Below are 25,498 nucleotides of genomic sequence, written 5' to 3'. Positions count from 1 at the left end.
CATTAACATAACAAAGACACCCTCATCATTCTATTCAGGAAATTCCAAGGGTTTCAGGAACTCTGTGGCAGGAATGGGATGAAGACCAAATATATATTTCTTATTATAAATGACAACATCACAGACCCCATTGTGGGTAGATGTTTTCTGAATATACACATTGGTACATGGCACAGATACAAATCCGGAAAGATGAGTTGGTGATAGGGGTCCTCTGGAATGACAGTGGGTGCCTGGTTTCCTTATATTTGGGTAGGGGGACCTGAGCAGAAGGTGAGAAGAGGGCACCTGTGTAAAGTTCTGGAATGTTCTATGTGCATGCAGAGACCTGAAGGGTCAGCAAAACTCCTGTAAAGGGACAGGAGGTAAATATTTTTGGTGTTGCAGGCCATATGCTGTCTGTGGCAGCTGTTCTGAGTGGGCATCATAGCATGAAAGCTGCCCATGTAAATGAGGGGGTGTGGCTGTGAACCAATAAAACGATTTATAGACACAGGCACTGGCAATATATAAATGGATGGGCATGGCCATATGCTAATAAGTTTATTTATTGAAACAGGCCTGGACAGATTGAACCTGTGGGCTAATGGTTTGCCAATCCCTGCTATATACAAGAAATTATAGCTCAAGTAAGATACTAAAAAAATGAAGCACTATATGAAAAAAGCAAAAGAAAGCAGCCAGAAGGCACCAAAAGTGATAATAAAATGCACCACAATTTTGCCAAAGTGGGACAGATAACCATACATGCTGTGCAACAAAAACTACCATGGCCTTGGCTTGTTTCCTGTTAGGGAGACGCTTAATGAGTCAAACCTCAGCCAACACCAGCCGTTAGGTTCAGAAAGTCACCCCAGAGGATGGGTGGAGGGATGACAAGATTCCAGGGCACAAGAACGAGTGCTAAGTGAATCAGCAAGCCACTACCCACTTTGATTATGTTCCTCTGCAAGCAAACCCACAGGGAGCATGTGACTCCTCAGCTCAGAGGGGGTCTCAAATGGGCTACCGCATTTATTGACATTGATGAGAAGGTCTAAAATATCATCACAAGACATCGCTCAAAGTCTGCCTGGAAGATCAAACTCTTGGGTGGACAACCCAACCCCTGCACCCAAGTGTGCTTTGGGCAACAGTGACAAAGACAGATTTCTGGTCCTGGTGGTCAGTGACCACTTGCTTGGTGCTAGTTGGCCTTGCAGCAGCAACAGAACCAGCCACCTCTTCCTGGTCATGATCAAGAGTGGCAACTGTGACCCCTGCCCACCAGCCACCCTGCCACACTGAATTGAATATAATTGGATTGATGTCAATCTACAAGGGCATAACGTTATTAAACAAAACCCTGAAACTATTCAGGCAGAAACATCTGCAACACTGAACTTGTTCTTTGCATATGGTTAGCCTAAAACTTATTCTCAACTGGGACAATGCTGCTCCTGGGTTGGGGGCTGGGGGACACTTGGTGATAGTTGGGGGTTTCTGATCATCCTGAATGGGGGTATGGGAGGGGGGTTTACTGACATCTCAGCATCCCACAGTGCCCAGGCCGACCCCCCACAGAGAGTGACTGGCCCAGACATAAGCAGTGCAAGAAGCATAGCTTCACCCCCACGTTTCGGTCTGCAAGGCTGGAAGCCCACCCCCCACAAGGCCTTAGTCACTGGCTTTTCCCCTGTATGATTGACCCTGCCCCTGTCCCCCTTCTGCCTGGAGTTCCGGCTTCAGCTCCTACCCTCCTTTGGGCTGCTCTGCTGACCTGGGGCCCCCAGGCTACTTCCCCAAACTTCCTGAGGAGGCACGCAGGGGACAGAAGCAGCCAGAGATTCAATTCCTAGCTCCCAGCAGCTGCTTGGGGTGGAGGCGATGGGTACCTCCCTCTCCAGCTCTCATCTTGGCCGCCAGGTCACACAGCATCTTCTCCCATTCGCCACCCCCTGCCCCCCATTCCCCTAGGACCCCATCTGGGCTTTCACTCTCACACCCCTGTCCATGGGTGAACCCAATGGTCGATGTGCTGGCTTTCCAGCCATCCAGTTCTGAGGATGGCCGAGGCCAGCCTGAGGCTTGACTGCTGGCCGGGAGGTGGGGACAACCTCTGAAAACTTGGATTTTGCACACACACACCCCTCTGCAAGCTGCACACTCACCCAGCTCAACCCCAAGTCAGGAAGACCTGGAGGGCTCCAGTGTGTGCCTGCAGACCCCTATACCTGTCTGGCCAGCATAGCTGTCTCTGGATTGCCCCGTGGGGCTGCCCCAGACCTCGTGAGCCCATGCCCTTTCCCCACACTCACTGCTTATTGTCACAGCCTGAGCCTTTCGGGCTCTCAGACCTGGAAGAGAGGCAAGTGTTAGGTAAAGGCTCTTGGCCGACACTCCTCCTGCTGCAAATGCCCTGGCTCTCCTTTGCGGGTGGGGGACCCAGTGACTTTCCTCCTTCCATCCCCATCCTGAAGCTCCCTACCACTATGACCCTGAAGCGGGTCCTTGGAGGCCTGTCCTTGGCCACCTGCTCCTTTCTCCACACCTGCTCTTACTTTGTGGCAAACTCACCTCCTCCTGCAGCTAACACGCAAGGGACGGGGTGAGTGCCTGGCCAGGAGGTGCCCCGGTGTACCACCTGCTCCCAACCCCTCTTGATCGTGCAGCCTTCTGGGCTGTGTGACTGGGTGGCCCCCTAAGGCCCAGCAAGTGCTGGGTTTATGGGGTCTGTGAGCTGCCTGTGCTCAGGGCTCCCTGAACAAAGCTCCCCAGAACATAGTTCTCACCAGCACTCCAGCAGCAGCCCCAGTAAGCAGTGTGCAGCCATCTCTGACCCAGCCTTCTCCCCTCTCGGATTCTGCAGCTCTGCTACCCGGGCTTGGGGAGTCCAACAGCATGTCTGCTTCCCGAAGCCCACTGCTCCTGAATGCCAGACCTGCTCTGGCTCCCGGCGTCTTAGCAGGTGCTGCAGGCACATGCAGTTAGGTGACAGGCACGGATGGACAGAAAGAGGCGTGTCTACCTGCCCCCATCCAGCCCTATGCATGCCCAAGAGGGCCTATACACCCGGAGCAGAGAGCTGGCCATGGCTTTGCTCGCCTCCCATCCAGCTAGGCTCAGTCAACCCTGAGAGTCCCCCATGGGATCATCTCCACATGTGCCCACCCTGTCCATTCTCCTGTCACTGATGGGGGGACACCAGCCTGACCGGAGCAGGGGCCTAAGAGAAAATCCAACCACAGACTCACCCATACAGAGGGAAGGAAGTCCTGAGACAACTGGTGAAAGATAAAGAGAATGCGGTCCATCCACAAAGTGGAATATTACTCAGCTATAAAAAAGTGTGGAACACAGATACATGCCACAATGTGGATGAACCCTGAAACCATCACGCTGAGTGAAAGAAGTCAGACACAAAAGGCCACAGAGTATATGATTCCATTTATACGAAATGTGCAGAACAGGCAAATCCATAGACACAGAAAGCAGATCACTGACTGCTGGGGGGCCTGGGGAGGGGGAGGGGGAGTGACTGCTCGTGAGGGAGGGGTTTCCTTTTGGGCTGATGAAAATGTTCTGGAGCCAGACAGAGGTGGTGGTCGCATGAAACTGTAAATATGCTAAAATAATGCTGAGTCATTCACTCTAAATAGGTGAATTATACCTCGATAAAGCTCTTAAACAGAGACCCTAACTGCAGAGGCACACCCTGACTCGAGAACCTCCTATGAGGGAAGGATGCGGGCCTGGGCAGCTGTCCCTGAGGGCGAAGGTCAAGGTGGAAGACGCCATGTGGTTTTGGGTGACCTGCGGGGTGGGCCAGCTTGGTGCTGATGGAGGGTAGTGGGAACAGACTTAGAAGGTAGAATGGGTGTCAGGGAAGTCTGGGATCACATGAGACTGGGTCTGTGGGGCCCCTCAGGGTGGCTGGTGCTCAGGACCAAGTCCAGGACAGAGGTGTGTCGGGGCAACAGCGAGCTCCTGGACCCCCTGGGTCCGATGTCTAGCTGTTCAGGTTACCGGCCTTCTGCACCAGGCAGCTTGGGATGTGGGCTGGGCCATGGTGGCTACAGGAAGACCCTGAATCTTGGCACACAGTAGCTTCTGGCCACTTGGGAAAATGGGCAGGCCAGTAAATATCCTCATTTCATTTCTGCTTTTGAAATTAAAACCCCATGTGTATTGGGAAGGAAGTCCTGAGACAACTGGTGAAAGATAAAGAGAATGTGGTCCATCTACACAGTGGAATATTACCCAGATATAAAAATCAGTACTGGTGGCACTGCTACAGTTCAGGAGAAACAGAGAACCCGGGCCTTAAGCACCCTGCCCACAGCCCTGATGCTGAGGTCTGCAGGCCCAAAGAAGCAAGCATGTCCCGGGCATGGTCTGTGGCCAGCCCAGGGGCTGCTGCCTGGGGTTGCTGCACCTGGAGTCACCAGCAAGGGCACCTGGGACAGGCAATGGGTCCCAGACAGGAGGAGGAAGAACGCCAGGTCGCTCACAGTCCCGGTGAGTCTGCCTTCTGTACCTTTAGTGTTTCTGAGTCAAGAAACAGTCCATACAAACAACATGTTCCTCGGGGTGGCTGGGCGGGCAGGCTGCTGAGCACAGCTGAGTGACATCGTGTGAAACAGTGACAGTAACAGTTAGCTGCAGGGGTGGGCAGATCAGCTGATTGGAACCAGCTTTCCACAGTGCCCCCTTCCTGTTTTCTGGTCAGAATTGCACAGCGAGGCTGCAACCCGGGCCCTGGGGTGGGGGCGCCCACTGACACCCAAACCTCAAAACAACTCAACTTCTCCTTTTGGGGAGCTGAGAAAAAGTCCCAAACACTGCAAGTTGTGCCGATGTTGGGCTTCTGTGGCCGGGGCTGAGAGAGGAAATCTTTCACAAAGACGCAGAGAGGTACCATGACTCAGGCTCAGGCCCAGTGCCGACCCTGGTGGGGCTGTGGCTGCCTGCAGTGTGGTCTCAGGGGAACTCAGACTGCAGTGGGTTGGCTTGTGTCCCCCTAAAAGGTATGTCCCACTCCTGATCTCTAGAACCTATGAAACGGGATCTTATTTGGAAACAGGGTCTCTCCAGATGTGATTAAAGTAAGGACCTTAAGATGAGATCATTCTACATTTAGAGTTGGCCTAAATCCAGTGACAAGTGTTCTTATAAGAGAAGGGAAGTTAGAGACGCAGAGACACAGGGAGAAGGCCGGGTGAAGATGGAGGCAGCATGGGGCTGATGTGGTCACAAGCCAAGGAACACCAAAGGGTTGCCAGCAGCCACCAGTAGCCGGGAGAGAGGCCTGGGGTGGATTCTTCCTCACAGCTCCAGTAGGAATCCTCCTTGATTTCAGACTTCTGGCCTCCAGGATTGTGAGAACCAATTCCTGTGTAAGCCCCCTGGACTGTGGTGCTTTGTGACTCAGCCCCAGGACACTCAAACACCCGCGTGCCTCTCTGGCACTATGTCTCATCTTTAAAATGTGCAGAGCCATCCGGTGGACTCAGAATAGGGGGATAAAAACCATGGCCCAAAGGCCAAATAACTAATTACCTCTGTTATTAGAAAGTAACTATTGATTTAGCTCAGAATGGCTAGAACTTACATTTTAAATGGCCAGCCCCTCTAATAAAGGATCCTTTAGCATAGTTGTTCTCCCTTGGGGGAGATTTTGCCCTGGGGGACACTCGGTGATGTCTGGGGGACAGCTGTCACAGCCACAGCTGGGAGGAGGGGGGAAAGGAGCTACTGACACTTTGTGGGTGAGGGCCAGGGGTTCCTGTTCGGCACCTGCAGCACCCAGGACGGCCCCGCCACAGTGGATGACCTGACCCCAGGCATCAGTGGCACTTTGGCTGAGGAGCCCAGCTCCACACCTAAAACAATCTCCTCTCTTTCCAAACAGTCGCCCCAGGATGCATGTTTATGGCTGACGTGGACTTGGCTCAAGCCTGTTTTGGAAGCTGGCAGGGTGGGCGCCGCCCTCCAGCAGCTCTTAACCACTAGGGAAATTTGGCCTTGAAGCTCGAGGCTCCAGGGAGGCAGCCGGGTGAGGTTAGAGGCATCTGAGTCATGGTTGCAGACGCCTACCACGGAGGGTGACTAACAGCCCTCGAAGAATATGCCAGAATCCCTCCCGGCAACTGCAGGGGAGGAGTTTGGAGACCAGTGGGAGGGGTTGTGGGTTTCGTCAAGGAAAAAGGCCCCAGAAACCACCATCTGTCACTCAGAGGGGCTGCCTAGGGGTTGACTTGTGTCTCCCCAAAACACACAGCCTTGTCCTGAGCTCTGGAACCTGTGAATGTAGCCTTATTTGGAAATGGGGTCCCTGCTGATGTAATTAGTTAGGATGAGGTCATCCTGGATTTGGGTGGGCCCTGAATCCAATGACTGGTGTCTTTATCAGAAGAGAAGGCCATGTGAGCACAGTTGCAGAGACTGGGTGATGCAGACACAAGCCAAGGGATGCCTGGGATCACCAGAGGCTGGAAGAGACAAGGAAGGAACCTCCTCTATGCTCTGTGGCAGGAGTGTGGCCATGTTGACACCTTAATTTCAGACTTCTGGCCTCCAGAACTATAAGAGAGTAAGTTCTGTTGTCTTAAGACCCCCTTATCTGTGATAATCTTTTATGGAAGCCCCAGAACAGTCATCCTGGCCCTGGATGGCCCTCAGTTACAAAAGGAAGCTGTGCCATGGTGTCAATCCTGTCCCCCCGGTGTCCTCACCAAGCGTCGGCACACCCAGCTGCCTGCCTGGTTCCATGACAGATGAGCAGCCCACTTGGCAAAATGCTGGACTCGCTAAACACTGGGTCCACCTTCTTGTTCCTGGGCTTCATAGCTAACATCACTGACGGCCTGCTTCGTGCTAGTTGGGACCGCAGGGCCAGGCACCAACACTCTGCCTCAGAGTACCCACTGTGGCCCCCAGACACTGCTGGGAGGCAGCGGGGTCATTGGCAGCTACACTGAGCTGACTTCTGGGGCTGAGATGGAGTCTGCTCAACCCAGGGACACCCTCTAACTCCCACCAGAGCCTGCCATAGCTCACAAGGCCCCAGACGATTTGCCTGTCACCTCCCTGTCCCCTTTCTCCCGCCCTGCTCCTTGCTCCAACACACCAGGCATTGTCCAGCCTCCCAGCCGTTGCACCTTATGGCCTCCCAGATGCCACATGGCTTACCAACCCTCCTGTGCCCAGCTCAGTGTCACCTGCTTGCCTCCTGCCCCCTTCTTCCTCTGGCCTGACCAGTGTACTTGTATCTGGCCTGCTCTTTATTTTGCTGCCTGCCTCATCATTGGGGTGACAGCTCCATGAGGGCAGGCTATTTTGTCACTTTCGGCTACATTATAGCTCAGAGCCTAGAATGGCACCTGGCACATGGCAGATGTGAATGAACTGTTTGGAGGATGATCAGATTATTAGAACAGAGGAGGCAATGTGGGCAGAGGACAGGAACATTAACAAGGAAAACTGTGCATGTTGGCATGGGACCAGGCTGTACAAGTCCAATTAATTTCTTGTGGGTGATCTCAGAGATCATCAGAGAGAAAGAGGAACTAAGTATATTCAGCAGGTATTGCCTATATATGATTTCAGAGAATTTTCATGGCAGCCCTCCGAGGGGGCTGAGTTATACCTGTAGCTTGATGGGGGGCCTGGCCAGACGCTGGAGGCCAATCCTCCAGAGAGCAGGGCCCCTGCACTCCACTCTATGGAGGGAGGGCCTGGGCTCCCATGGATGGACAGATTGTGGCACATTTGGGTAATGGGGTGTCAATCAGAAGTGAGGTCTTAAGCTACAAAAAGGCAGGGACAAACCTTATATGCATACTGCTGAGGGCAAGAAGGTCTGAAAAGGTGACAGGTGGTATGACCCCAACTGCACGACATTCTGGAAAAGGCAAAATGAGGGAGAGAGTGGAAAGATCATGGCCTGTTGGGGCTGCAAGGAGGGAGGAACAGAGGACTTTTAGGCCAGTGGAACTATTCCTGTAACAGAGCCTTTGTGACACATTCCTGTCTGAACCCACAGAATGCACAACACCAAGGGTGAACCCCAATGTAAACTGTGGACTTTAGTTAATTATAATGCGGGTCAGCTCACCACCTTTAACAAATGTACTGCCTACCACGCTAAGAAAAGAGGTTAGTAATAGACTTCTCTGTCCTGTCAATGTGTCTATTAACCTGAACCTGCTCTAAGACATATAACAATTTGTACTATTGTATTTAATGAAGCTTGATTACTGAAGGTAGCAAATTAAAATAAATTGTTTAAAAGTATTTATTACACCATCTTATTTAAAAAATAAAAGGAAGAAAAAAACGCAGAGTTGTGGACCCCAATCTTGAAGACACTTCTGCTTCCCCCGAATTTAGAAAGCTCACCATGCGACCCATCAATGGCTTCCATGTGGTTTGACCAATGGGGACGTTGCAAGGAGGGCCTTTCCTCTCCTGCTATCTCTATAGTGATGCCAGGCAGCCCCCTTCTGCTTGCCTCACTGACCCCCAGGCCCCTGGCCTGACCACGCCTTCTGGTTTTTTTCCACCCCATGGCCTCTGCTGCCAGAAATGCCCCATCACAGACTCTTCAGTTTGGACAAGCCATCCTTTTCTTTCAGGGTCCTACACCTACAGTACAGATTGCTGTCCCACAGAGGTCACAGGTGGCTTTATTAACCAGGCCTCTTTAGTTTCTATATTCTGAAGCTTTGACCCCCTCAGTACTGGCCAATTCCTAGACAGAGCAAAGGACTCGCCCGCAAGCATACCTTCCAAATGCCAACAACTGACCCAGGGCCTGCGGGGCCCTGCTTCTTATCCGGCTCTTACATCCGGGCCACTATCCTCCTGCAAGGCCAGGTGACAGACAGCCAGGGTGGCCCCTGTACCCCAGAGCCCCGAAATTATCCACACTGGCAAACGAGCATATCAGCCAAGCCCGCTTACCCTGTCTCGCCTGTTTCTTCCCGCAAAAACCACAACAGAGCCTCCTGCCCGCTTTTCCCCTTTGCTCCCCTGCCCCTGGACCAACCCTGGTACTTCCCTGGTGGCTCTGAGTGGCTCGCCCATTCTCCTATGTCCAGGGAACCGTGGGCCCAGCAAACCGTTTTCAGCAGGGCAGCAGCCTTGCTGGACCCAGGACAGTAACAAAACCCTCATGTTGAGACAGAGGGACCTCCCGCAGGCTGCCTGCTCACCTCCAGCACTGGTCCTGCGCCTAGGATGGTCCTCTCCACGCCGCTGGCGTAGCCCTTCTGGCTCAGGGCAGCAAGGCAGTGGATCAGGAAGTTGGTGCTCTGTGTCTTGCCAGAGCCACTCTCACCCGAGATCACGATGCACTGGTTGACACGCTTCCGCAGCATGGCGTAGTAGGCCACATCGGCCAGCGCAAACACGTGCGGCTCCAGCTTGCCCAGCTGCTGGTTCTCGTACATCTTCACGTACTTGGGGTTGTAAATGGGGAGGAACTTGAAGGGGTTGATGGCCACAAGGATGCTCCCTGCGTATGTGTAGATCTTCTGCTGCAGGAAGCGGTGCTTCAGGTTCTTCAGGAGGTTCTCCTCTGTCAGCTCAGGGAGGTTGCACAGGTCGTCAAAGTCTGCTTGCTGCCGGGGCAGAAGCCCACGCTCCACCAGGCGCCGGGCCGCTGTTGCCTGGGACACCAGCTGCATGTGCACATACTTGATGGTGCCGTCCGGGTTGCGCTCCTGCAGCAAGAAGTAGTAGCCGTCCTCCTGTGGGTGCTCGTTCTGTGCCCGCCGCGGCCACAGCAGCACACGATGCACAGGCGAGTCGTTGGCGTCCAGCACCCACTCCTCCCCACCCGTCTCCTTGACCTCCACCAGCACATAGCACTTGGTGCCATCCAGCTGCAGCCGGGCAATGGCATCCTGGATGACGTCGGATGTGGTGCTGTCCTTGGTGGCGGTCACACAGCACGAGGCCTGGCTCTCGCTGGTGGCCAGCTGTGGGTAGATGTGCAGGTGGTAGGCTGCCTGCTCCAGGTAGCTGGAGCTGCCCGCCTTGTTCACACTCATCGTGCTGGCAGCCTGGCCTCAGCATGCCTTCCAGGCTCAGGGTGCGTGTCCTGGAGCTGGAAGACAGGGGGTGTCACGGTCAGAGTCGTGGGGGCAGAGCGACACTGACATCTGCCCCCAGATAAACAACCTCAGACCCATAGCTCAAATCCCCGGCTGCTGACAGGGCTCTCCTGAAAAGCCAGGACAGAAGAGCCTCCATTTGACCTTAAATGGGACCTCTGACCCAAGGTTTGCAGCTCTTGCATTGACATCACCAGAGTCGCCCAAGACCCAACCTTGTTACCCCTGAGAGCCAGGGAAGGCTTTAGGTGAGTGGCAACATCTAAGAGGGGTTCTGAAGGGTGAGGAGTGGGTCATTTAATAGGAACGCAAAAGGAGGGAAGAGGCTGTGATAGGCCCACTGCTTGTTTTTCTAAATAAAATTTTATTGAAATGTAGCCATGGCACTCATTTACACATCTCTGGTTGGCTTTTGTAGTAACAGCAGAAATGAATAGTTGTGACAGATAGTAAACTTAAGGCCTGGGAGCTGAACATACTTATTTTCTAGTCCTTTACAGAAAAAATGTGTCAAGGAGAGTTCCCAAAAACTCACTCTCGAGAACTGTTTAGAGTGCATTTGCTTCTAGAACTCACAACCCCATTCTAATCCCAAGAACGTCAAATGGAGCCAGGTGGGGGCATCCTCTCCAGGACTGCCAAGGTCATGAGCCAACAATGGAAGACTGAAGAGCCTTCCCAGACCAGAGGAGACTGGGGAGATGTGACAGCTAAATACAATGGGGTTCCCTGGGAGGGGTCCCTGACCATAGAGAGAACATGAGTGGAAGACTGGTGACATCTGAAAAATGTCAGGAGGTTGGTCAATAGCAGTGTACCAATGTCAGTTTCTTAGTTGTACAAACGTGCCCTGATAATGTAATATGTTCACATTTGGGGAAGCTGGGAGAGGGGTAGAGGGGACTCTCTGTAGGTCATTGTAACCTTCCTATAAATCTAAAGTGACTCCAAAGAAAAAGTTTTTTAAAAAAAACCTTTGCTTCTGAAGTACTGTGGGAAAAAGAAAATGCAGCAACAGCTCCTTTTGTCTTGAAGGAGGAGACATAAAGGCAGTGTTGTCATGTGAGGGCTCACTGTGTGCCACCCAAGTGTGGCTGAGGCTACAAAGATGAACCAGACCTTGGCTAGGAGCCCAGCGGGAGAAGCTGATACACAAACAAATGTGAGGCTATATTAGCAAAGTGCACAGAGGAGCTGTTATCCCTGAGAAACAGAGAATACTTTAGGCAGGCAGCAACATCTAAGAAGGGTTTTGAATGATGAAGAGGAGTTTGTTCAACAGGAAAGCAAAAGGAGGGAAGAGGGTATGTAAGGTGAATTTCACCTCAATAAAGTCTTAAAAAGAAGAGTACATACTGTATGATTCCACGCATATATATTTCTAGACAATGCAAACTAATCTGTAGAGACAGGAAGCTCATCAGTGGCTGCCTGGGGTTGGGGGGCAGGGGGATGACAAAGGAGCCTGGGAAGACTTCCTGGGTGACGGATGTATTCACTATCTTGGTTGTGGTGGTGGGCTCACAGGTGTCTGAAAGTGGCTCATCAAATCTCACACTTTAAATAAGAGTTTACAGTGTGTCAATTATACCAAATAAGCTGTTTAAAAAAATCGAGTGGATTATGAAAAAACCCACTTTCCCAGGAGTGCATCTTTTTAAAATTTCTTGCTCTCTTTTCAAAATATTCATCCCTTGAGCCCAATCAGATGCTGCAGCAAGGAAACAGTTGGAATTCTGTGTCAGGTGTTCAGAAGTGCCAGGTGGTGCTGCTCACCTGGGCCAACCCTGAGAGAACGAGCTGACCACAGAAGGTTCATGGGAAGCGTTGCAAGGCTGTGGCAGGTGGACAGTTTATGTGTTCCCAAGCCAGGTCAGAAACACAGGAGTCAAACTAGTCATGCACCTTCATCACAGTGACATGAATGCACGTGTGCATGCACACGCATGCTTGTGGGCACACATGTGCAGACACGGACATGTGCACAGCACTTTCATATGTACATGCACACACGTGCACACACATGCAGAGCCAAGGCTTCAGGCAAAGCTGGCTCCTTCTCTGACTTGCCTTCAGGACACGACTGATGGGCACCACAAGTTCAGGAGGAGCTCACAGACAAGGAGGGGCTTTGGACTGTCTCACACCCAAGCAGCCTGGGGGCAGGTGGTAGAGGGGTCACACAGATGCACCTGCTTTCTCCTCCCAGCAGATGCTGACCTGATCAAGAAGCCATCAGAGCCAAACAATATGCTCTTGCTCTTGCCTGGAGACCTCTGCCACCTGCTCTGGCAAGGGTTTGGCTGACCTCTGGACGGGCTGAGGGTAGCCCAGTCAGCTGTAGTCTGTGCCACCCTGTCATCAGATGCCCTCAGAGCCACGGGGGATGTTTGCAGCTCTGGTACTTGGTGCAGGGAGGAGACTCCCTGCTCAGAGACTGGGAGACCATGGGGCAGTTACAGGACCAGCCAATGCTTGCCCCTCCCCCTGGGCCAGCAGGAAGTACATAAAGATCACTCAAGATGGCTGCTGACTGCCAGGGCTGTGGGAAAGGGACAGCAGAGAGAACGGGTGAGTGGGGCAGACATCCCCTGGGCCCTGCAGGGAGTCCCCCTGCCCTCGACCTGCCATGTGGCTCTCTCCTGGCCCCTCTCCCTAGGTAGCCTCCCGGAGTAGCTCCCTTCCCCTCTTCTGGGCACTTGCCCGGGGGAGGACCTTCCCACTGCAACAGCTCATGTGCCTAGGACACTTATAGATCCTCTGGGCCAGGGTAGAGCCTGGTTCCCTCCTCACTTCCACGCAGCCTGGAACCAGCCCTTCCTGTTCCCACTTGCCTTGTGGCCCACTATCCCCCCACGCCATAAAAACAACTGCCCCCTCTCCAAGCTCCTGTCAGTCACACCTGCTGGCCAGAGGCCTCTTCTGATCCAGCTCACGTGCTCTGCAGCCCTGGGACAGTGGCATCACCTGGATCTGCCCCCACAGGCTCAGCTCTACCGCACACCTCAGGTGCCACGCTCATGCCTAGGGACATCCGCCCTACCTCCAGCCCACTGTGGCTACCTCTCCCCCACATGCCCTGACCCAGGGGGCTTGTTCCATGCTCCTCCCACTGACCACATCCTGTTGTCATGGGGTCCACAGAACTGCCTTCTCGCCTCACCAGTTGGTGAGGAGGGCCCTCCGTGGAGGCCCTCCTCCTTCCCCCAGGCCACAGCAGGGGTCCCTGAAAGCACTGGTCTAGATTGGTCTAGATACAGAGCCCTTTAGGGGGACCCCACAGCCAGTCTACAGAGTCCCTGGCCGTTAGGCCTGATACGGCATGGTCCCCACTCAGGCTGGTCACTCCTGACCCAGCCGGGCCCAGTTTGAAGGCCTGACCTTGCAGGGACTTCTCAGGCCAATCAGACAGGAGCTGCCTAGAGCTCCCCACCTACAGGAGGAAGTCTGGTCCCCACGGACTGGGCTGCAGCCCTGTGAGACACTGACCGAACCTTTGCCTCCCCTGGTTGCCAAGCTTGTCCTCAAGGTCAGAATGCCCCTGGATCCCCTCCACCAGTTCCTGAATAGCTCTGCCCCCAATGCAAAATCTCAGGGTGCACTGTCACCCCAACAGAAGAAGCACAGACCCAGAGTCTCCTTGTGCCACCAGTGGTACCCTTTCACCTACAAACTGGGCCATATCCCTGCTGCAGAGGTCCCCTCTGTCCATTCTGCCAAAATGCCTTCTGGAGAGACCCACTCAAGTTAGAGGTCTGCCGGGAGAAGCATGGCGGCACTTGCCTCACAGCATCCTCACTGGCACCAAGTACCAGTGAGGCTTTTCTCAATCCCCAGCCATCAGTGGCCACAGAAGAGCATCACTGATATTCTTTTGACTGTCAGGCTGGGGTTTTGGTTTTTTTTTAAGTTGTTCATGCCTGTTGCCTATTTTTCCTACTGAACCACAGCTACTTAGCTTGTTTTGGAAGAGCTCTTTATATAGAAAGGGTATTACTGCTTCATCATAGCTAGAAACTGATTCATACCAATTTACTTTTGCTTACAGCATTGTTTTGATATAATTATTTCATTTGTCAGGCAGTCAGATCTGTCGGGCACTTCATGATGTCTGCTACCCATCCCCCTGGATCTACTCTTTCCATTTGAGGTTTTATCCAATCAGAATCTATTCTAGAGGGTGAATGGGGGCTGCTGTGACAAAGCCCTGAGCACCAGGCTCTGAGCAACGGAAACACATGGTGGCATGTTTCTGGACGGACCTAAAGCCACAGAGGCAGCAGGGCTTCAGAATGCATCATGTGACTCTCCTGGCTACTGGTGGTTGCTGGCAACCCTTGGCATGCTTTGGTCTGTAGATACACCACTCTGACCTCTTTATCATCACATGGCGCCCTTCTCAGGCCCTGTGTCTTCCCCTCTTCTCAAAAAGACACCAGTTATTGGATTCAGACTGAGTCCATCTCGTGATTTTTATTTATATTCTCTAAGAACTTATTCCCAGTCAAGGGCATATTCTGAGGTTCTGGGTGGATATGAATTTGGGTAAACACTAATCAGTCTGGCACAGTGTGGGGTAAAATGGGGATTCAGATGATCTCCAAAGACTGTAAATTGTTTTACTGCATTTTAAATCCTTCTCTCCTCTCACCAGTGGTATATTAAGTTATTTTAGACATGCATGTCTGTCTCCGGGCTGCTGATCTCTGCGTGGTGCCAGGCCACTTTGATTATCACAGCTTTAGGGGACGTTCTTAAACAATGACAGCTCTCTTGGAGGGGCTTAGCTGTTTTCTCTGGCTTCCAAGCACACCTTCCTCTTTGAACCTTAATGAAGCCTGAGACCTAGAAGTTAGTCACACTGTGACTTAGCGTCCTGGTCACAAGTGGATGTGAAACCTGTGCCCTAAGAATCCCCAGACTGTGCTCTAAACGAGAGGAAACAGGTCTGGGGCTAAGGAATGGGGGACGGCAGTTCCTGGTGCACAGCTTGGTCAAGTAGTAATTGCAGGCTGCAGCCATGTGTCAGGGGCAGCTAGTCCTGCAAACCTAGCCTGTCCATCCTTAATCTGAGCCATCTTGCCTGTCCATCCTTAATCTGAGCCATCTTGCTGTTCTACCCTCCAAAGAACGTTCGCTGAAGCACACAGTGTGAATAGGAAGCAAAACCCTTCCCCAAACTAATAGGATCTGTCTCCCAGAACTTGTGGGACTTCTATGCCCCATCACCAAATGGAAATCAAGCTGGCAGACTGCGAAATTCCCCACTGAAAGAGCCAAAAGGTGGAAACAAAATACCCATAAACTGATGAATAAACAAATCGTGGTCCATCCACACTGTGAAACATTACTCAGTCACAAAAAGGAATGGAGCCCTGACACATGCCACAGCATGGATGAACTTTGAAAACACTGAGTGAAAGAAGCCAGACTGATATGGTGTACGAGTCCATTTATACCAGATGTCCAGTGCAGACAAATCCAGAGACAGAAAGCACATCAGTGGTTGTCAGGGGCTGGGAGAGTGACTACTCATGGGGACAGGGTTCCCTTTTAGGGTGTTGGGAATATTCTGGAACCAGACAGAGGCAGTGGTTGCACAAAATTATTAATGCATTGTATGTTACTAATAGTAAATCTTATGCTACGTGCATTTTACTACTGTAAAAGAAATCACTGAAAAACCTCAACCATGAACACTTAAAATGCTTTACAGATACCACACTGGTATGCTTTCTGCACTTCGAGAAGATGTGATTCTCAATTCAGGGCCTTTCTCACATGCTCTTAGAGAAAGGAGGCCCAGGAGAGAGAGGGAGGCAACCAAAAATTAGGCCCTGGGGGCTAGTGGACAAACATCAATGAGCCACTCTCAAGGTTTGGCGCAGGCCTTGGGCACAGGAAAGCAAGGTTCTTTGGCTTGGTGAGTGGCCCAGAATTCACGGGAAAAAAGGGCGAGCAGGGCCTCCAGAAGTGTTGCGTAGCTGCTTCGTTTATATAAGGCCATAATTTGAAGCCACATGTTTATTGGATGAAATCATTCTCAAGCTAAAAGAAGGCCGGCAGTACGGCAGAAGCATTAGGAGGCACCATTTAAAATTCAGTGCATTTCCTTGAGCCCATTGAGACTTCTGAAGCAGAAATGATAGCAGGAAGTTACTGAGAAGATGGATGGGCTGAGAAACAGCTACAGAGTAAGCGTATTTCTCAACTGGGCTGGAGAGGGCAATTTCAGGTGTATGGTGGACACATGCTGAGGGACGCCTGGAGCCCTCAGAAGCTGGAAGGAAGGATTCCTACCCTCGACGCCCTCTGGAGGGAGCACAGCCCTGCGGATGCCTTGATTTTGGACTTCTGGCCCCCAGAACACATAGAGAATACATTTCTATTGTTTAGCTATTCGGCTTGAAGTACGGCAGCCCCAGGAAATGCGTCCAGGTGCCCGGCACAGAAGACACCACCTGCTCCATGTTCCGAGTGAGGCGGCCAACCAAGAGGGGCCACAGCCTTTCTTCTGCCTCATGTGAATCCCCCAGAAGCTCACCCCAGACACCCTTTCTTGACTCGTCCCTTTCTTCCTCGAGTCGCCCCTCTCCCGAAGACTTACGGTTGGGCCCCAGGAAAGAGTCATTCCTCCGGGTGTGTGCTGCAGGCTTTGCAGTCATGCCCTGCCCTTTAGGCCTGGTCCTCCTCCCTAGGTTATGTGGCTACGTGCCCTACCCCCCAGGAGGCTGTCTTCTTTCAACACATCAACAAATGTCTCTCCAGTGCCCTCCCAGCCCAGGCAAGAGTGAGAATGTGGAGGTGAAGGCCTGGCAGTGAGGGAACTTGAAGACAAATCACCCCAGGATCAAATAGGCATTTCCACAGCAAGAGTGCCTTGGAAAGGAAAAGTCTAGCCAACTGTGGTAGAAAAGTGGTTCTCCTGGAAGCAATTCTGCCCTGCCCCGGGGGGACACCTGGCAACAGTTGGAGGCTGCAGATATTCTGTCCCCACTGGGGCATGGGGAGGTGCTACTGGCATCTATTGGGTAGGCCAGGGGTGCTGTTCAACATCTCTGAGCACACAGGACAGCCCCCACTGGAGAGGATGATCTGTTCTCAGAAGTCAGCAGTGCCTCGGTGGGAACAGAAACTCACCAGGGCAGGGTGGCCATTCTGGGCCTCTGGCAGGCAGGGCAGCACTCAGAGGGGACAGTAGCTGAGGCCCACACAGTGAGGAGGCGGGCGGGCCGAGCTCTTGGGGATGGAGGCCCGGGCGAGGGCAGTGAGCACCAAGGGCAGGGGCAGTGGGGCTGGCCTCAGAACAAGGGGGCCAGTGTGGCCAGCAGGGCCGAAGCTGGAGGCGGAGGGGCTGAGGTCGGAAAGGTCAGATCCTCTGGGGCCTCACAAATGTGGGGAGGAGTTTGGAGTTTCATGCAAGTTCAATAGGGAGTCCTAGTTTGTTGGAAGCAGGTAGCCCCAGGACAAGAGTGACATCAGGAAGGGGTCAGCCAGGCCATGTATGGCAGGTGGACTATGGTGGCAGGGGGAGGCAGGGAGGGCACCTATTCAGTGGCTCTAGCAGGTGTCTGGGGTGGGGTTGGAGGATTGGGACAGTCCTGGATGCGCCTGGGTCCTTCCCGGGTCATGGGTGGGCTCATTAAATGGAGACATACAAGGCCTCTAGGAAGAGGGTCTGGACAGGCAGAAGAGATCCTTCATGACTCCCTCTCCAAATCACACGGTCCACCTGTCCTCACGCACAGATGGAAAACCACTTTGAGAACCTCTTGTGGGCTGAGCCAAGTGAGCAGCTCTGGAGAGGCAGGGATGTGGCACATGGGGTCCTATTCTGCTTTTAAGGCAGTCTGGGGCCTTGCAGGCCCTGGGCGGGGCTGGGGGCAGGGGACTCCTGTGCCAGCCCAGGTCACAGAGGCCGGCTGGGCCTTAGCCTGAGTGTTCCATGGGGGTTGGCTGCTCCGGTCCATGGGAACTTGTTCCCCTGGAACTTCCCTGTTGCAGCCCCTAGGGGATCTTGCTTGGGGAGCAGGTCCTGCCTCACAGGTTGCAATGTGGGATTTGGGCACCAACACCTGCGAACTGTAAGCCTCATGCCTGGAACCTGGAACAAAGTAGCTGCTCCAGAAATGCTGGTTTCTGAGCTCCCAGCAGGCAGGCTATTACCACCTGACCACCACTAGTTGCCTCCTACCAAGTGTTTAATATCCCCCTCTTTGGCTGGTCCCTTGGGGGTGGGGGTAGCCCGCTGGTTTAATTCTAAACAGTGTTGTTTCATTCTCACACGAAGCTCTCTTACTTTTGACGCACTTACTGAAACAGAATTCACATGCTGCGCAATTCATGTTTACACCCTACCAGGCAGCGACTTCAGTACTGCATAAATATATCGTAGTAGGATTTTTATTTACTTTTAATGCCCTGTAGTATATCCACAGATGTGTGCAATTGTCACCATGGTCCATTTTAGGACATTGCCACCATCTCAAAGGGACCCCCTTTCAGCCATCACCTCGTCCTCCGAACAAGACCCCTGTGCCTGTCCTCCTTTTCCATTCCTGCAGACCTTTGTTGCCAGCCCCACCCGGTCCCCCTGACACTCTGGCTGCAGTGTGGGGTACTCTCTGTCCCCACAGCTGCCCCTCCCTTCCACCTGTGACCAGGGCCTCTTGGTTGTCACAGGCAAGGGCCTCTTCTCCTGGCCCCAAAACCCACCCTCTGGTTTCTGCCACAAAGACCTGCCTCCACTTTTGGACTCAATTTGACCTCCCATTACCCGGATGGCCAATGGCCCAGAGTTTTGCCCTAACCACATCTGTGGTGACAGCCACTGACTGGCTCCCTTTCCAGACTATCTAAAAGCCATCACAGAGGCAGAGCGTAAAGGTGTCCCTGTGGGCCAGCCACAGGCCTGACAGCGTCTCAGCCACCTCTTCCTGCCCTGGAGCTGGGCATTTCCGACACCAGCGGGGCTCATTCGGGCTGACTCTGGCCCTGGGGACAACTGTCAACAACTGAAAACATTTTGGTTGTCACCATGGCAGGGCTAGGGGAGCTCCAGACATCCAGAGGGTCGAGCCCAGGGATGATCCTCAACACCATCTGATGCATAGGACGGGCCTGAGGCACAGAACCATCCAGCCTCAAGTGTCAGCAGGGCCGAGGCTGAGAAACGCTGTGTTAATCATTTGGAAAAAAATCTGTTTATGTAGGTAGCTCACACTATACACCCGAATACATATCTGATGGGTTACATGATATCAACCAGGGTCTGTGAGTTACCTCCCCTCTCACTTCCTGCCCAGTTGGTGTATTTAAATGTGTGCAGCATCCCAGGACCTCAGCAGGTCAGATAATTACAGATGTAAAGTCCCTTAGAGGTCCACAAACCCCTAACCCAGAGGTTCTCAATCTGGGGGTGACTCCTCTAAGGGGACACTTGGCAATTCCCAGAGACAGTTTTGATTGTCCAAACTGGGGGAAGGAGTGCCACTGGCATTTAGTGGGTGGGGGCCAGAGATACTGCTCAACACCCTACAGAGCCCAGGATGGCCCCACCGCAGAGAACGATCTGGCTCCAGATGCTACCAATGCTGAGGCTGAGAGACTGTGCTTTAAATGAAAGAAAAGCACATTCACACACCTTAGGGTCGCCCCAGCACCTCACAGGCCCAGAAGACATCTCAAGATTCCAGGCCATGCTTACTTGAGCACAGAATGTTGAGGATGAGGGAGAGAGGGAGGGAGCCAGCCTTGTGGGGTGACCTAGCTCCTGGGGCCTAGACACACCTGCCCCTGTTCAGGCCACTTTTTCTACCCAACGCCCCACTCCTCAGCCTCCCCATCTTCACTGTCTCTTTTCCCTGCTAAACCTGGGGTGGGGTGGGGTGGGCAACAGGGACCATCCGGGGGAAAAGACTGGCTCCCTGGAGGTCGTGACTTTTGTGTCACTTGTTTCCGAGCCCATCCGTGATACACAGCATCTCTGCGTGGCCACTGAGGACCCTGGTGATTTAACCAAGCAGTGGCATGGACCCTGGTACACTCACTGGGGAATGAAAGCCCCAGGTGTGTCCCAGGGACCTGAGAGGCCAAATCTCAAATGTCATGCCTCAGATCCCCAGGTTCCACCTGCCCCAGGATGAGAAGGAGATATATTCTGACATGAGAGGAAGATCCCGGCCAAGCCCCAAGGGTCCTGCTGCCAATGAGCTGCTCTGACTTCACTACCGAGGCAGCAGCCTCCATGGGAGACAACCAAATCAGGGCCAGTAGGTTGGGGGCTCCCAGGTCACCTTCCTCCACCAGCGAGCCTCCACCTGGGCTCCGGCTCTGGTCGCAAGCTCCCCTGGGGCTGGGCGCCTTTGGTAATTTGACTTCCAGAGCATGACTCCTGGCTGGACACAGTCATGCTAGGCAAAGAGATGAAGCTGTTTCTGCTCTCTCCGTATCCCCGAGAGCCAGCTTTGCACCTGCTTGTTACTTTTGGCTGAACGATTTTCTGATCTCCCAGACGCTTCTTTTGTCCAATCACCTGGGGTAGCAGCTGGTCCCAAAGTCCCTTTGACCTATTAACAGAGTCGCTTTTAGATCCCTTCCCCTGACCATGGCCATAACGGAGGACAGAGCCCCATACCCCAATTATCAATCTCGTTCTGGGCTACCAGGACTAGCTATAAACATGCCTGTTGTGGAGTTTCCCAAGACCTGCTCCTCCCTGGGCTGGGCTAGTCACCCTGAGTGTGAGGACTTGCATGAGATCTGGAAAATTCCCCAATGGGATGCTGCCAAAGTGGCCAATGTGCCCACCTCCCTTGAAATGTTTATTTAAATGAGTGAGACTTAACAAAATGAACTCACTCTCAATTGGTATGACTTTTTATCTAAATTTTTTAGCTGAATAAAAATGAAATTTGTCTCTTACCCAATGTTTTGGGATGAACTATGTCCCATCCCATCCTGCTTCCTCGGAACTGGATTATATTTGAAGAAAGGGTCTTTAAGAGGTGCTTAAGTTAAAATGAGGCCATTAGGGTGGGACCTGCTCCAACAGGACTAGTGTCCTTACAAAAGGAAATTTAGACACAGACAAGCAGATGGGATACACGGGGAGCCTTACCAAGTAGGGAGACCTGGAAAGAACTTTCCCTCATGCCCTCAGAAGGAACCCCCCTTAATCTTAGACTTGTGGCCTCCAGATCCAAGAGACAACAAATGTCTGTGGCTTAAGCTGTCCATTCTCTGTGGCCCCAAGAAACTCATACACCAGGCAGTGGCAATAATGGAACGCCTATAGCTGGGTTCCCTCGGGCACACACAACCTCGTGGAGTGGGGCAGAGCTGGATATAAACGAATGAGTCAGAGCAGGACAGCTTATTCATTGCTCCAATTAATCTACAAGCACAACCCTTGAATCACTACTTTATTTCTCATCGGGTTCAGGCTCAGAAAGTCTAGATGAGGAAATGAGTAGACCCCAAACTAATCGGCTGCATTTTCAAGACATGCCTAATCTCCGAAGCCCTTTCTGGGCCAAAAGGAAAACTGGAAGGTGAAATGACACAGCTCTGAGCCACAGCCAGCAGAGGGATGGCTTGTCAGGGGCTCAGTGGTGCTCAGAGAGAATCCTTTGTTCTGCTACACTGTCCGTCTGGGAAGCGGACAGAGAGAAGGGCCTGTCTTGCTCTGCGGGGAGGCCGAGCAGGGGTTGCCTGGCACAGTCGGTTGGGGAAGCTGGGCACACAAAGGGCTGGTGGATGGGGATCAGGGGTGGGAGAGCAGCACCCAGAAGGGTTGGATGGTCTCAGAACATGCCATTTCCTCCCAGGAAGTCAAAGCAGCAATGTCACGGTTGGGGAACGAGCAGAGAAGGACACGTGAAAAGCAAAAATTAGTCTATTCTTGAGGACCGAATGGCGTCTGGGGCCGAGAGGGCAAACAGGAGATAATACAGTTTCAAGAGCCACACTGATCCGGAGCCACCTCCAAAACAGCTCTTAGGAGGAGAATCTAATATACCTCTAATCTCAGAAGAAAAGCAACAATTTGTTCTGAGATGACGGTGTTGCCTGCAGAAATCCAGGTCAGGTGTGAGACAAAGGAGAGAGAGACAATGGCATCTACTGTCCTGGCTCGTGAAGATGGCCCTGGCTTACCGCTTGTTCCCCCTTTTGCTGTTCATTCTTGGGGCACGCTAACTCCCCCATGGTCCATTCCCAGTAGTGCCTCTTTTTTATCAGGACTCCAGATTAAGAACTGATTGGAAGGTATAATTCAGTTTTTGGTCTCTTTTCCCCACGCCTGCCCTTGGCAGTGGTTTGCAGGCAGGTCAATGAACACCAAGGATTCATTAGAGGCAATGGTGGGCCTAGGGCAGGAACCAGAATTTACCAGAGAGCAGTGATTCTATAGTACATGTAGCAGTGATTCTTGTTCTCCAGGGGACACACAGCCAGCCATATCTGGGGACATATTTTGTTGTTACAACTTGTGCAGTGGGACGTTCATTATTGGCATTTAGTGGCTGAAAGCCAGGACTGCTGTTCCATGTCCTATAATGCACTGAGTGACCTTCACAGCAAAGAATAACCCAGCCTCAACCGTTAATGGTGCTGTGGTTGAGCCACTGCTCTAGCAATTTGCTCTTCACCAATTTGAGGTTAGCAATGATCCTGTCTCTAGAAAGCCCAGGGAGCCATCTCTGATCTTGTCCCCTGCCTGAGCCTCAGTTTCCATGTCTGGAAAAAAGAGAACAAGGCCCCCCTGGTTGCTGTCTAGAAGAATAAAAGAGTTGGGATAGAAGTATCTATCTCAAAAGATGCTCGATAAAGGGCAGAGCCACCCAGGGAATTCTCTGCCAGGCTTGGTTTGACACCTCTGTGCTCAAGGCCTGGCTTGGATGCAGCCACCTCTTCTGAGGAAAACTGACAGTATTTTCCATGCTCTGAAGCTTGCAGGTCATCCTTGACTGTCCCCATGACTTCATGCACCACCTCTGTTGCTGCACTGACCACCCACTCTGAACTCTGTTATTCCCAGGATGGGGTGCTGGGGGAACGATGACAAACATGTCCTTTCTCCAGGGCATGACGACTCATCTCCCAGCCCCCAGCACCTGGCATCATCAGCTCTTGCTAAAGTGAGTTCTGGGCCCACCCAAGATACATGCCTCTGGGAAGACAGGGAAAGGGAAGGAGCAAGTTAACAAGCCCCTATTAGGGAAAGAAAACGGATCCTATAGCCAAACAGAAAGGGGAGACTAAAGTCTCCATCTGCTTCTCCTGAGTCACAGGCCTGGACCTGAGGGACAGTCTTACCTAGGGATTTCCAACCAGAAGGATGCAGAGGAAGCTTTGGGAACAGGTGCAATGTGCAAAAGCACATACAGTATTTGTGGAATTTTCTATGTGAAAGATAAGGGACCAGTAGAAAAAAAAAATCGTTCCAGACATAAGTAGAATGGAAAGCTGAACAAAGTCAGATGGCTGCAGCGAGTTTCAATGCTGATTCACCACTGCAGGGCTGCATGAAATCCAAGGGAGCCATGTGCTGGATGCCAATATTGTCAAGAGGGGGTTGGGTTTCAAAGTTGAAAAAGGTTGACTGAGACCGATCCATTCAATTTGCAGGTGACACAGCAGACAGAGAGACTTGACCTGGGTCAGGACTCCCAACACAAGACCCTTTGTGACAGCCTGCCTGGTTATGCTCCTGGCTCAGGGAGGGGACAGAAGTTGGGGCCACGCGACTTAGAAGGTTACGGTCCTGTTCAGGAGGAGTCCTGGCCAGGGCAAGCCCATGCTCACTGTGTGTCCTGGGCAAAGTGAGGCCTAAGGGCCAGAACATTCTGGAAGTTAACAGGATGGTTACCTCTCTGTGGTTCTCTTTACATTCAAGGTATACAGATTCATTTGAATGAGCTATAAACCCAGGCTCCCCAGCCCTTTCCCAAACAAGGATCCCCACAGTTGGGAAAGAAATAAATGCTGATCAAAACCACCCAGTCTAAGGCCCAGGCCCACCGGATGGTAGAACAACCTCCCAGCAGCCCAAGTCAACTCCTCCTGTACCTGGATGCTTGAAGAATCTGCAGACTCAAAGCCTAGAACACGGATCAGGAAGGCAGGAGCTGGGACCCTCCAACAGCTCCCTCCTCACACGAAGATTTAGGAGAGGCTTTCCCTACAGCCCCCAGCCCTCAGGGTGCCCTGGGAAGGAGGCAGGACACGCTTCCAGGGCTGAGCTCACAGCCGCCGGGGGACAAATTTCCTGTGTGTTGTTTTACCCATTTAAGTCCAAGGATGCAACTCGGAGGAGGTGGTGACAGCCCAGCTCACACGGGTGCGTGCACACCCACACCCTCTCCTCTGAAACCCAGTTCCGGCTCCAGAGAGGCCCGGAGGCTCCTTCTTTGCTCCCGGGGACCCCTGGGCTCCAGCCAGCCCCTGTCTTAAGAAGAGAGTAGTGCCATTTGCAAGTTCGGAATACTGGAATATCTGGGACTCGCCGGTAGTCACCCAGTCGTTGGGGGTTAAGTCAGGAAGAAAATCAATCAGGAGGGGAAGGAAACCCCTCCAATCTCCATGGGTTGCACCCCAACCTCTCTGTATGGGGCTACTCTACTCCCCTCCCTCCCCTCTTCCCAGGCCCCCGCAGCGGGACCTTAGTTCTTGCTACAGCTTCCCCACTTCTACCCCTCTCATCCCCCACCCCAATTGAGCCGGCCCCCACTCAGTGGGTTCAGACCTCTCGCATTTCGCGCGCACCCACTGAGTCCCAGGCGCCGCCCTCCCTCCGTACCATTCTTCTCTTCCAGCCGCGGTCGGAAGCCCCTGAGCCGTCCTGCACCCCTTTCCCCAATCGCACCTCGCCGTGCCTCCATCGGCCTTGCCCCTCTCCCCTAGCCTGGGCCTCTCAACCCCGCCTTCTTGCCTCTCCCCCTCCCAGCCCCATTTCCTGCGACCCCCCAACTACCACTTAAGCCACGTTCTCTTCACAGAAGCTGCTCGAAGCCACAAGACCGCCCCCACTCAACCGCCGCAAATTCCCTCACCAGGAGGCCCATCCCATCAGCTTTCCCGGCCTCGTCCCGCTTCCACCCGGTCTCCAGCAACCCCTCCACGACCCCCAAGCTCGTTCCCGCCCCCTCGACCCCGTCTTCGCTCTCCCTCCACTCCATCCCCCTACAAGGCACCCCGCCTACGCGAGCTTCAACATCGAGCCCCCACCCAGGACTGCCCAGCACTCACCTGGGCCTTGGCCACCGCGCGCCGCAGGTCCCGGGCCGGGTCCCTGCCCGGCCGCCCGCCCACTGCTGGCCCGGCCGCTCCGCTCCGCCCCGCCGCGCCCGCCGCTCCCCCGCGCGCTCCTACTTCCGGGTTCCGGGGGGCGGGGCCGAGGG

At 53.1% G+C, this 25,498-nt stretch overlaps 1 protein-coding gene across 9 annotated transcripts in view; it reads right to left on the bottom strand.

Moving 5' to 3' along the window:
* MYO9B (myosin IXB) overlaps positions 1-25,482 on the bottom strand; it is a 96,554-nt gene extending 71,072 nt beyond the window's left edge. For 8 of the 9 annotated variants that reach the window (XM_073219940.1, XM_073219943.1, XM_073219942.1 and 5 more), the window contains exons 1-2: positions 25,347-25,482; positions 9,195-10,090 (exon numbers count right to left, since the gene is read on the bottom strand). In XM_073219940.1, coding sequence (XP_073076041.1) covers positions 9,195-10,034 — 840 coding nt within the window. In that variant the 5' untranslated portion in view covers positions 10,035-10,090; positions 25,347-25,482. Of the gene's footprint in view, positions 1-9,194; positions 10,091-24,897; positions 24,920-25,346 lie in introns of those variants that run through there. The other variant, XM_073219941.1, reaches the window with a different exon arrangement.
* Positions 25,483-25,498: the final 16 nt, after the last annotated feature.

Source organism: Manis javanica, chromosome 13 (genome assembly GCF_040802235.1).
Source record: "Manis javanica isolate MJ-LG chromosome 13, MJ_LKY, whole genome shotgun sequence".
In the NCBI taxonomy this organism is placed as follows: domain Eukaryota; kingdom Metazoa; phylum Chordata; class Mammalia; order Pholidota; family Manidae; genus Manis; species Manis javanica.
This window is presented reverse-complemented; position numbering and strand designations above follow the sequence as displayed.